Source organism: Drosophila biarmipes, chromosome 3L, assembly GCF_025231255.1.
Source record: "Drosophila biarmipes strain raj3 chromosome 3L, RU_DBia_V1.1, whole genome shotgun sequence".
Classification (NCBI taxonomy): Eukaryota; Metazoa; Arthropoda; class Insecta; order Diptera; family Drosophilidae; genus Drosophila; species Drosophila biarmipes.
This window is the reverse complement of record NC_066613.1, coordinates 4262011-4274529: the sequence shown is the minus strand read 5'-3', so window position 1 is coordinate 4274529 and position 12519 is coordinate 4262011. Positions and strand designations below refer to the sequence as shown.

Here is a 12519-nt window from a genome sequence, read left to right as displayed (position 1 = left end):
TAGAAACGGACGGACAGACGGACAATGCTACATCGACTCGTCTAGTGAAGCTGATCCAGAATATATATACTTTATGGGGTCGGAAACGTCTCCTTCACTGCGTTGCAAGCTTAAGACTGAAATCAATATACCCCCTGCAAGGGTATAAAAATATTTAAATATATATCCCTAAAATGTAAGCAATTAAGGGGCAAAAATAAATAAATTGCATTTTAATATGTTTAGCTCAACTTAACTGCTTTTTACACCAAACCTAAGTCTATTTGGCTTGCAAGCAGCTAAGCAAACGACACTCAATCCACAGTGTAAATCCAAAGAACTTATTTCCCCTTCTCGGCTTGAAAAAATGGCGACGAATGCGATGACGTGCCGTCGCCAAACCGCATATTTTTTATAAGCACACACACAACACTTTTTATTCGCATCCAATGGACTTCAGTATCTCGTATCGGGGGCATGAGTTACTCAATCCCCTCGGCAGACAACAGCACATTTATGCACAGTTCAAAGATCAAAATGAATATTTTATTTGATTTGATTCCAGACTGGCTGACTGCTGAGCTTGGATACAAGAAAAGCATTTTTAAGCGCTCAATCTCTGGCATAATAAACTCTTGGGATAGGGCCAATTGCCTGCTGCCTCAGTAACGCGCCATTCCTCGACTGATTGAAAATGTGCATGGATGGGTGTGGGCATGCCCATAGATACATCTGTAATGATCTAAAAAACCCAAAAGGAACAGCTTATCCTTGGCAGCGTGAAACCCTTTTCAAAGTTTCCGTTGGCGAACACGTACTTTTGGAATCGCAACAATAACTTGATTACTTTATCCAGTGTTTGTATTTCTATTAAACGGTTGTCCGCTAAAGAAAATCATTGAGCACCCCGATCCCCAATTATCCCTGAAGTTGGTTGATCAGTCGGCGCTGCCTGGCAAGCAGCTTCTCCATCCGGCGCCTCCTCTTCTCCTGCCGCTGCCTTCGCTCCTGGCGACGACGGCGCTCGCGAGCCAGGCGACGACGGCGGGCACGCCTGCGCCTCTTGGCGGCCGCCGACGAGGAGGACGACGAGGAGGCTGTGGTTGTGGTGCTGGCCGAGGAGGCGGTGGTGGTTGTGGTGGACGAGTCAGTGGTAGTGGTTGTAGAGGAGTCGGTGGTCGATGTGCTCGATTCCGTAGATGAGCTTGAACCACTGCCCTCCTGAGCCAGGAGCAGGCACAGCAGCACGCCGAAGCCGAAAGCGAATAGGAAGCGCATTGTAGTGTGTCTGATCTAGAAATCTAGTGGGGTTTTATACGAAATCTGGGGCGAAGTTAACATTCATGTTTGTGTGTACAACGTACATATGTTTATATCATGTAATCGGTAAATACCTGGCGGTGGTTAGAAAACAGATAATATTTGCTCAGCTTCTCGATTCTCAGACTGTCTTCAGCATGATCGATAGAGTTGGGCTTTTAAGGTCAACTGAATGCGACAAACTTTTAAGTAACATATTATTCTTATCTTTACTTATACAAAAATGTGTACCAAAAGTATTACTTTAGCTTTCAGAAAGCATTTCCAAATCGAGTATGAAATGTTCTAAACCTAGGATGATTATTATTATGCCTACTTTATTAGCTTGTCCATATAGGGAGCGAAGTTCCTCTAGTCATGCTCCTTTTAATGGGTTTCTTGATTGGATTATCTTCAGGACTGCCACTATTCTGCGGATTCGCCCTGTTGTGGCATTGATTCCGGTTAATCAAGTCCTACAACATCTTGGCGTCCTTTTCAAGCTGCCCTGACCTCCTAAATGCCTATTTGGTGTGGTTTTTGTGTTTTCCTTCCATTTTTAAATTTTGTTTCCACGCGGAAGAGCACAGCCAACGATTAAATCTGTTATTTCTTAGCACGCGGCTCATCGAAATTCACTCGCTAAATTTGGAATTACTCAAAATTTGCTAATCGTTGCGAGAAAAAGATTTAGTTTATTACTCAGCTAAAAGGCGTCAGAAAGGTATGATGATATGATTCTAGGAAGTATATATACATATATATTCTTGATCAGCATCACTAGACGAGTCGATCTAGTCATGTCCCTCTGTTTCTACGCAAAGTAGTCTCTCAGTTTTAAAGCTATCGGACTGAAACTTTCCAATAGGAACTAACGAAACAGAAAATTAAAAACGTTTTATTTATGGTTCTGAATTTCGAATTTGCTGCTGTAGGTAACATGAAACAAATAATAGCGTTGGTGATTTAAATTAAATTTAATAAAAATAGAACCAAAGAATCTCTAACCGTTTCTTTGGTTCTATTTTTATTAAATTTAATTTAAATCACCAACGCTATTATTTGTTTCATGTTACCTACAGCAGCAAATTCGAAATTCAGAACCATAATAAAATAATTGTTAAAAAAAACGAGTCGAATGACGCCTCAATTGTCAAAATCGAATCGCAAAACAAGATTATGGGAGACTTCTTAAAATGAAAAATTAAATCTGTTTTTTAGTGTGTCCGTTTGTCCCAAAATGATGTTTAAGGTGAGAAAACACCTATAAATAGTTACATTTTGTACTCCCCTAACGGCTCTAACGATTTGAAATTAAATTGTAAGCTTTATATGTAGTTCTTGAGATTTCTCTAGTTTCGACAGTCCCGTTTGCAAGTTATTATTTAAAAACAAGTGCCTCGACTATCAGATACCCGTCACTCAGGTTAAGGGAGCAAAAGTGAAATTAAGATATTTATATAAGCAGCAGACCTATATTGAAGAGCGCCACCTGGCAGCTAGTTAATATATGGTAATGCGTGCGGAAATCGCGATTTGGCCATTTGTGGGCGTTAGAGTGGGCGTGGCAAACTTTTTTTAGGTCAATCGATAGGTGTTGATAAGCGTAATAAATTCAGTTAAACATTTTTTTCTAGCATGAAAACTGTGGTTGCCACAGTTTTGGGCGGTTTATGGGCATGGCAAAATGTTGTTGAAAATGTATATTTCAGTTGAATGTTGTTTCTATCTTAAAAGTAGCAGGCGCAAAAGATTTTCTAATTTGTGCTGCGCAGGAAGCCCAGAAATCTTCAGCGTTCATATGGAACGAATGTAAAAAAATTGAGAAAATGTATTTATATAGTGGATCGTATAATACATTTTTTGGACGATTAGTGAAAACATCATAAAGATATCTTGAACCATTCCAAAGATATAGAATCATAGCTGAGTAAAGGCTACATCGTGACCCCTAAAACTCCGTTAAAATCAAATATTTCGCAAAACCATTCAAACGAAGATCTTTTTTTGTCGTTGTAAACTGGAAAAGCAGAAAAGTTGGATGAAAATATGACCACCGAAAAAGGGGTGGCCCACTTGGCAGATTTTTACTCTATAGCATATTTTATCTTTTCATAATTACGAATTTAATTTAATAATATAATAATAAAACCCAAAATTATTTTTTGATATTATTGAAGCTAGCAACAATCCTTTAAAATTTAACATGTTGTTACTAACATTTAGTATTTCTTATAACTTCCAGGCTATACAAACTTCGGCTTGACGAAGCTAAATTCCTTTCTGGTTTTCGAAAAGGGTTTCCCAGGCGATTTTTATCCACGCAGCCGTTTGATCAGGCGACGCTGGTTCTGCAGTTGCAGGCGCAGCCTCTCAGTTTGGCGCTGCCTCCTGCGCTCCCGACGCTGGCGCTCCCTAGCCAGACGACGGCGGCGGGCACGCCTGCGCCGCTTGGCAGCCGCCGAGGAAGAGGAAGAGGACGAGGAGGAGGAGGAGGTGGTCGTCGTGGTGGTCGAGGCGGCGGTGGTGGTTGTGGTGGAGGACGAGTCAGTGGTAGTGGTGGTGGTGGTCGGTTCTGTTGATGAGGATGAACCACTGCCCTCCTTGATGAACAGTAGACATCCTAGGACGGTGAGGAGTAATACGAACGAGAGGCGCATGTTGAATGTGTTTCAGCTTGGGTAATGTGAGGGCTTTTATAAGTCTTAACTGCAAGGTGTAGGTAAGTGTAACTACCTCTATTTTACACTTGATATTTAGCTCTGTTTACTCAGCTTTTTAGGTTACAATGTTTTATTTCCTCGGCCAAATATTTTGTGTGATATTCTTTTATCTACTGATATCTCTACAACATAAGAATAAATTCGAGAATGCCGACATACTTTTGACGTCACTACAAGGCTTAAATTTAACTTTAAATACTTTTTTTTGTGAATTTCCATGATGTCATATGGTAAGTCGATTCACAAGTTAGTCTACTGGATTTAAAGATTCCTTTAAGAAATAGATATATGTATATTTATACCAGAGCTTCTAAAAAGTCTCCAGATTTTAATGGGTATCAGGAAAAATAAATATAGTTACTGAGCCTTTCTGTTTGCTGTATATTGTAGCCGGTTTTTCTGAGACACTTCTTATTAGAATCTATCAAAAGTTTTTTTTTTCATATGAGCGTTTCTTAGGAAAAAACGATTTAGTCGAGTTCATCGACTTTAAAGTACCTCTTACTCAGCTAGAAGGAGTGCTAGAGGGATTGGGATATGCCTTAAGAAATCTGTTTTTTACAATACCACACCACCTAGTGGCACCTAGCGTATCCTTGCTTCACCTAGCGACAATAAGCCCATAGAACCATCTAGGCTAGTTGCGTATTAGTAAAAACGGGTGATTGCTGTATATGTATCCCAATTGATTGTAAAATAGAAACAGAAATAGTATTAATTTTTGGCTCATAATTTAAATAAATTGTCCGATTACGATTATTTTAAAGGAAACTAGACGGTTTCTAGTGATATGGTCGTTTGTGAACGTTAGAGTGGACGTGTTTTTATAATCTAGTAATGTCCAGACACCTAACACGAACGAAACAAAAAAGTATCTGTGCTTAACCAGAAACTGAACTTGATCATTTTTCCCCCGTTTTGATCGATTTATACCCGTTAACTTAACTTCTGAATCATTATCGCACTTTCAACAAACAAAAGTACTGATATCAACTTTATTTTTACATATGCATTTTATTTATTGGATCTTCTTTGAATTGAGACTAACAATAAGTATATAAACAAAAATAAAAAAGATATCTGACAGTCAAGATGACTGACGCGAGATTTAAGAGCTCTGAGCTGCTGAGCTGGAAGGTCATTTTGTTGCAATCGGGTGCGGTATGAAAGCCTGGCTAGGCCCCTGGCAAGCTGGTTTGGATGAGAAGTTAGCTTGGTGTGGTAGGACGCTTTTTGTTTTGATATTTCGTTTTTTACGGGTGGAATGCCAAGATCTCTGTGGATGTTGTCGTTCCGAACATACCAAGGTGCCCAGTGATAGTTCTCAAGAATTTTGATTGTGCTCGCTGGATAATGTCGCTGTTGCTGCAGCTCGCGTTTCCCCACAAGTCCAGACTGGCTTAAGCGTTGAATTATAGAGAAGGACCTTGAAGTCCAGGCAGTGGGGGGAGCGAGCGTTTATGAGCCTATGAAGGCTATTGGATTTCAGTTTTAGATGAATTTTCCTAGCTTCGATATGTCTCCGCCATCTAAGTCTCCTGTCAAGGTGAACGCCAAGGTACGTTACACCGTCAGCTTGGGGAAGTGGCGTGTTATTCAAAGTTACCGGGGGACACGTTTGTCTGTTAAAAGTAAACGTTATGTGTTTACACTTTTGCGCATTTATTTTTATACGCCAGTCTGATAACCACCTCTCCACTACCACGAGATGATCAGCTAGTAGTGCGTTTGCCTGAATTGGGCCTTTGGACCGACTTATGATCGCGGTATCGTCTGCAAATGTAGAAGTAGTTAGCCGGTCGTTCGTGAGAACGCTTCGCTTTCTCGAAAGCCAAATTGATGTGCCGGAATAACGTTGTGCTCTTTCAGATATGGAATTATGCGCGTCAAAAGGCATTTTTCGAGCAGTTTTGACAGACACAAGAGTAAACTTATCGGTCTGCTTCACACGCTGGTATTGTGTGATCTTTTCCTGGCTTTGGGATCGCTGTGATTACCGATGTTTTTGGGAAGTAGCCAAGTCGTGTAATCCGGTTAAAGAGTTTACAAATGACCTCAACTGCACAGTTTGGGAGTTCAATCAGCATTTTGGGAGTTATTAGACCCCCGCCTGGGGCCTTTTTTGGATTCAATTGCTCGCTGATGACTTTTTCAACTTCGGTTGGTTGAAACAGAATTGGCTCCGTCTCAGTTTCAATTCGAATTGACGGCGAATGAATTTGTTGCAGGGTTTGGCTGAAAGACATTTCGAAGGTGTATATCAACTGTACAAGCTCTGTCTTTGTCCCTTCTGGGCCAGCTGCCTAAAGAGTTTCCTATGGGAACTACTGTTTCGGCCGGCGAACTTAGATTTGGGTGGACCCTCCATAAGGGATGCTTGGTGCTGGTGGGTGAAAGTTTCTCAATGTACTGGCGTTGTGCTTTTACTTCGTCGTGCCTTAGGGCCCTGGTAAGTCTGCGACCAGCTTCTTTAAGACTTTGTTTTGAGGATGGTGATCTGCTGGTTTGCCAAGCACGCCTAAAACGTCTTTTCACCAAAACAAGCTGTTCGATTTCAAGGTTAGTTTTGTGTTGGTGTGTGTGCCCATCCCTCCCCTGCGGTGTAGAGACTTTGGCTGCTGCGACGAGTACAGACTCCAGTGCATCGGCTAGCAGTCGATGTCCTTCTTGTTGTTGAGCTGTGGAGTTAGTTCAATGCGGGAACTTACGTACTTTTTGAACTTCAGCCAGTTGGTTAGATGCGAGGCAGTCTGCAAGGGTCCTCGATTAATTCCGGGCTTTGAAGAAGAGCTATTAGCACTGGTGAGTGGTCCGATGATAGATCCAAAAGAAATTTTGCAGATATTTGATTACGAGAAATTTCTTTTGTTATTGCAAAATCAATTAAATCAGGTAGTTTTCTAGGATCTGTAGGCCAGTATGTGGGCTGCCTGGTGAAACGTAGTCCAGTTTGCTGCATGTTTTGATGAGTGCATTATATAGTAGCCTTTCTTTTGGGGTCACAAGGCGGGATCCTCAGTGTGTGTGCTGGGCGTTATAATCTCCTGCTGCTATGAATCGCTCTCCAAGTAAATAGTCTTCGAAGACTGTAAAACGGGGTGGGCAGTAAACAGCGACAATGGCAAGGTTACAGTTGCCCAACTGTAATTTTATCGATGTAGCTTGCAAATAGATTTTGCAAATCTTTCGTGAAAGTGGTGTTTGATGCGGTCTCTTACTTAGATAACGGTTCCGCCATGTGCTTTACCATCTGGATGATCGGTGCTGTAGAACGTGTATCCCCGTATTTGAAAGTTATATTTGCTGGCGGGATGCGTTTCTGCCAGCAACATAACGTCGATTTGGTTTTCGTTCAAAAATAGAGTTATTTCAGGTTTATGCCGTGAAACACCGTTGGCATTCCACAGAGTTATTCCAAGACTAGGCATAGTTTATTTGGACTGCAGAGCTGCAAGCATTTGTAACAAGATGTTTTGGTTTTGCATAAGGGTTTGCATGGTGGTTTTCATGAAGGACATAAATTCCATCATATTTTGTTGCAAAGTGATCATCATAGTTTCCATGTTACTTTGTGGCTGTCCCATGGCCTGCTGGATGTTATCAATTTTCGGCTCTATCTGAGCTGTGCCTGATCCTAGAGCACTGGCGTAGCAAATGCCGTTGGTGGTAATTGAAGGGCCAAATGATGACCTGACTGCTTTTGCGAAGAAGACTTCCGGTGTCGTTTGGGATCTCATGTGTTTGTTCTTTGTGATCTGGGAGCGTTCCGTTGTCGCTCGTTGCATCCGACTTTTCATCTCCTTGTAGACTGGACAGCCTCCGAAGTTTGCTGTGTGGTTTCCTTGGCAGTTTACACACTTTTTAGTGAAAGGGTCTTCCCTGTTGGTAGGGCAGGTTCGGTGCCGTGGCAGTTTCTACAAGCTACACATACTGACCTGGTGTGTCCGCATTCCCTGCAATTTGTGCATTGTATTGGCCCGTTTCATTTGTGCGGTTCTTCTACTGTGATCGGATGCACTGCGTTTTTTTTTTTCAAAGTTCTGCTGTCTGGCTTCAGCTCGACCTTGAAAAGTGGTTGCGGCTTCTTGTTTTCATACCCTTGTCCGTATGTCCGTCCGTATGTTCCTCCGTTTCTACACAAACTAGTGTCTCAGTTTAAAAGCTATCGGGCTGAAACTTTCCCATAAGTCTTCTTTCGACTGCATGTACTATATAAGTCGGAACCAGCCGGATCGGCCAACTATATCTTATAGCTCCCATAGGAACTATCAGGGAAAAAATTTTAAAACAAGAAAGGAAGTTAACTTCGGCAAGCCGAAGTCTGTATACTCTTGCAGTTATAAAAAATAATCAATAATTTTATTAAATTGAATTCGAAATTCTTAAAAATATAAAAATGTTTATTCCCATTATTATAAAATAATATGTCAAAAAGCCCCATAGCTATAATTTGTTTCACATTATTTCCCACCAATTATCCGATCGTTACTATGACAGCTATATGATATAGTCGTCCGATTTTAATAAAATTTAATTCAAAATTCAGAACAGACTTGGCTAACTTTAAACATGTTGTCTCGCTTGCACTAATATGGTTTTCATAGCTTTTGAACTAAACGCCCGCGGAAAACGTTGTGCGATAGACAAGCTGCTAAGGTGTCTGTCTCTGAAGCTGAAGGTCCCAGGTTCAAGTACGCTCCAAGGCAGAGTATGCTTTAAGTGTTTAAGAATAATTTCTGAAATGTCCTTATAATTGTTTTAACAAAGCTGCATTTAAATAATTTCAGATTTCAATAAAGAAAATAAAAACAAATTTGTCGCGGGGAGGACTCGAACCACTAACCCTCAGGCCTGTGTATCAAAAACGAAGCGCTAGCCCTCTGAGCCAACGCTTGATTGTGACAAAAAAGCTTTGTCAAAGCTTTTTGCTAGAAAAAAGTGATACCGCTAATGTAAAAATTATATTACCAAAATATCGTTTTTAACATTTCGATATCAAATTGATATGTGACATATCAGGGACGAATTGATACTGGATTTAATCAAATTGACCATCGTATCAAATCAATTTTATTTTCTGTGTAGTAATTTTCCGATCGTTCCTATGGCAGCTATATGATATAGTTGTCCGATTTTTAAAAAATTTAATTTTTTAAGATATAATTTTTTTTTAATGTTTTCCCCGTTCCTAAAGGAGCTATAAGATATAGTTGTCCGATCCGGCTGGTTCCGACTTATATACTACCTGCAATAGAAAGAAGACTTTTATGAAAGTTTTAGCCCGATAGCTTTAAAACTGAGAGACTAGTTTGCGTAGAAACTGACGGACAGACGGACGGACAGACGGACATGGCTAGATCGACTCGTCTTGTGGCGCTGATCAAGAATATATATACTTTATGGGGTCGGAAACGTCTCCTTCACTGCGTTGCAAACTTCCGACTGAAATCATTATACCCTCTGCAAGGGTATAAAAATGATACCTTTGGTGTTTTTAACACATAACCATATAGCTGCTATAGAAACTGGTCTGGTCTGAAAAAAGAATGATTTAATGATTTAAAGTCAGCCACAGTCCTTAAAAATCTCACATGGTGTTACTAAAGTTGATTATTCTTATAACTGCAAGGGTATAGAAACTTTGGCTTGCCGAAGTTAACTTTCTTTCCTGTTATAGTTGTCGTCTGTGATATCAACATATGGTTATATACTTTATGGGCGTTAGAGTGGTCTAGGCTTACTTTGTTAAGGTATTGATAATAAAATTAAAATTAAAATTTTTTAGCTTAAAAAATTTTTATAACAAACTAATGACCCTAAATCCAGAATCGAATTTTATATTTTAACAGTTTCCCAGCGTTAAAATATACAATGGAAGTTTGTGGGCGGTTTGTGACCGTAAGATGGAGCGTGGTAACATTTTTTTTAGGTCATTCTATAGGTACTGACGAGAACTATTCATTTCAGTTATAGTTTTGTTTAGCCACAAGGTGACATGGCAGCAAAAGTACCTGCACTGGTTATGACCATTTCGAGATGTGATTAAAAACAAACAAAACGTTTTTAAAAATCCTTTAAAAAACGTTTTTTTTTAAATGTACTTTTTTTGTGATCTAGTGGTCAAACTTTCTGAGACGTTATTAAATATTATTTTGAAAGCTAGTGTATCACGTGCGGTATCGTGAATACTAATTTCTTTTTGTTTTTTAGATGTTCATACATGTTTTTAATGTTCTTTTTTTGAAAATAGTGAAAAAACTCAGCTGCACCATAGCTAGGGCTAAGTATCGATCCAATTTTTTTGGTTCACAGCTAGGGATCCTGACCCGTTAGGCTTAAAACATTGCCTATCCCCTGCGGTTCTGTCGCCGCCGTTGCTGGCGTCGCCTTCGCTGTTGTTGGCGGCGGCGCCGTTGGCGCTGTTGACGCCTGCGACGTTGCCGTGCCAAGCGGCGGCGGCGTGCGCGGGCTCTGCGACGTCGGGCAGCCGCTTTGGAGGACGAGGATGAGGAGGTGGTGGTGGTCGTTGCAGATGTGGTTGTTGTGGTGGTGTCGGAAGAAGAGGCTTCAGTCGTAGCCGATGAAGATGAGGCGCTGGTAGAGGAGTCTGAGGAGCTTGAGGTCGAGCTTTCCGAGGAGCTCTCAGTGGATGTGCTAGTATCCGCACCGAAACCCTGCTGGGCGAGCAGAAGGCAGCCGAGAAGGCCCAAGAGCAGAACGTATGTGAAGCGCATTCTGTGCTTTGGTATCGTAAAAATCAGAGGGCATTCTATTTATATACAAAATTTTCAGGGAACCTTGTTATGATCGCCTCGCCAGTTGGTTGTTTATCATGTCTCGATATATTCAAGGTTATAACTATTAACGTCTTATCATACCCAATCTGAATAAATATCACCATGCTAACAACCTAACAAGCCTACTTACACGCTTCTGGTTAAGCACAGCCCTAATTTTCTATAAAAACCTGCGTTTGTGGAGAAGTGCGTCAGACCCATTCAACATGCGCCTCTCGTTCGTATTACTCCTCACCGTCCTAGGATGTCTACTGTTCATCAAGGAGGGCAGTGGTTCATCCTCATCAACAGAACCGACCACCACCACCACTACCACTGACTCGTCCTCCACCACAACCACCACCGCCGCCTCGACCACCACGACGACCACCGCCTCCTCGTCCTCTTCCTCTTCCTCGGCGGCTGCCAAGCGGCGCAGGCGTGCCCGCCGCCGTCGTCTGGCTAGGGAGCGCCAGCGTCGGGAGCGCAGGAGGCAGCGCCAAACTGAGAGGCTGCGCCTGCAACTGCAGAACCAGCGTCGCCTGATCAAACGGCTGCGTGGATAAAAATCGCCTGGGAAACCCTTTTCGAAAACCAGAAAGGAATTTAGCTTCGTCAAGCCGAAGTTTGTATAGCCTGGAAGTTATAAGAAATACTAAATGTTAGTAACAACATGTTAAATTTTAAAGGATTGTTGCTAGCTTCAATAATATCAAAAAATAATTTTGGGTTTTATTATTATATTATTAAATTAAATTCGTAATTATGAAAAGATAAAATATGCTATAGAGTAAAAATCTGCCAAGTGGGCCACCCCTTTTTCGGTGGTCATATTTTCATCCAACTTTTCTGCTTTTCCAGTTTACAACGACAAAAAAAAATCTTCGTTTGAATGGTTTTGCGAAATATTTGATTTTAACGGAGTTTTAGGGGTCACGATGTAGCCTTTACTCAGCTATGATTATATATCTTTGGAATGGTTCAAGATATCTTTATGATGTTTTCACTAATCGTCCAAAAAATGTATTATACGATCCACTATATAAATACATTTTCTCAATTTTTTTACATTCGTTCCATATGAACGCTGAAGATTTCTGGGCTTCCTGCGCAGCACAAATTAGAAAATCTTTTGCGCCTGCTACTTTTAAGATAGAAACAACATTCAACTGAAATATACATTTTCAACAACATTTTGCCATGCCCATAAACCGCCCAAAACTGTGGCAACCACAGTTTTCATGCTAGAAAAAAATGTTTAACTGAATTTATTACGCTTATCAACACCTATCGATTGACCTAAAAAAAGTTTGCCACGCCCACTCTAACGCCCACAAATGGCCAAATCGCGATTTCCGCACGCATTACCATATATTAACTAGCTGCCAGGTGGCGCTCTTCAATATAGGTCTGCTGCTTATATAAATATCTTAATTTCACTTTTGCTCCCTTAACCTGAGTGACGGGTATCTGATAGTCGAGGCACTTGTTTTTAAATAATAACTTGCAAACGGGACTGTCGAAACTAGAGAAATCTCAAGAACTACATATAAAGCTTACAATTTAATTTCAAATCGTTAGAGCCGTTAGGGGAGTACAAAATGTAACTATTTATAGGTGTTTTCTCACCTTAAACATCATTTTGGGACAAACGGACACACTAAAAAACAGATTTAATTTTTCATTTTAAGAAGTCTCCCATAATCTTGTTTTGCGATTCGATTTTGACAATTGAGGCGTCA

The 12519-nt window shown here is 40.8% G+C and overlaps 4 protein-coding genes across 4 annotated transcripts; 1 reads left to right on the top strand and 3 right to left on the bottom strand.

Moving 5' to 3' along the window:
• Positions 1-822: 822 nt before the first annotated feature.
• Positions 823-1272, bottom strand: LOC108030756 (protein new-glue 1). The gene has a single exon (XM_017103807.2). It carries the CDS (start codon positions 1255-1257, stop codon positions 898-900), a length of 360 nt encoding a protein of 119 aa, XP_016959296.1. The 5' UTR covers positions 1258-1272; the 3' UTR covers positions 823-897.
• A 2108-nt stretch (positions 1273-3380) lies between these two features.
• Positions 3381-3944, bottom strand: LOC108030775 (protein new-glue 1). The gene has a single exon (XM_017103827.3). The coding sequence runs from the start codon at positions 3936-3938 to the stop codon at positions 3594-3596; it is 345 nt and encodes a 114-aa protein (XP_016959316.1). The 5' UTR covers positions 3939-3944; the 3' UTR covers positions 3381-3593.
• Positions 3945-10071: 6127 nt separating this feature from the next.
• On the bottom strand, positions 10072-10735 carry LOC108030757 (protein new-glue 2). Its single transcript, XM_017103808.3, has one exon. The coding sequence runs from the start codon at positions 10733-10735 to the stop codon at positions 10349-10351; it is 387 nt and encodes a 128-aa protein (XP_016959297.1). The 3' UTR covers positions 10072-10348.
• Positions 10736-10974: 239 nt separating this feature from the next.
• LOC108030767 (protein new-glue 3-like) lies at positions 10975-11556 on the top strand. Its single transcript, XM_017103820.2, has one exon. It carries the CDS (start codon positions 11005-11007, stop codon positions 11341-11343), a length of 339 nt encoding a protein of 112 aa, XP_016959309.1. The 5' UTR covers positions 10975-11004; the 3' UTR covers positions 11344-11556.
• The last annotated feature ends 963 nt before the right edge of the window (positions 11557-12519 follow it).

Bases quoted from the DNA above. Each gene is read 5' to 3' on its own strand.
- LOC108030756 (XM_017103807.2), bottom strand. From the start codon at position 1,257: ATGCGCTTCCTATTCGCTTTCGGCTTCGGCGTGCTGCTGTGCCTGCTC.
- LOC108030775 (XM_017103827.3), bottom strand. From the start codon at position 3,938: ATGCGCCTCTCGTTCGTATTACTCCTCACCGTCCTAGGATGTCTACTG.
- LOC108030757 (XM_017103808.3), bottom strand. From the start codon at position 10,735: ATGCGCTTCACATACGTTCTGCTCTTGGGCCTTCTCGGCTGCCTTCTG.
- LOC108030767 (XM_017103820.2), top strand. From the start codon at position 11,005: ATGCGCCTCTCGTTCGTATTACTCCTCACCGTCCTAGGATGTCTACTG.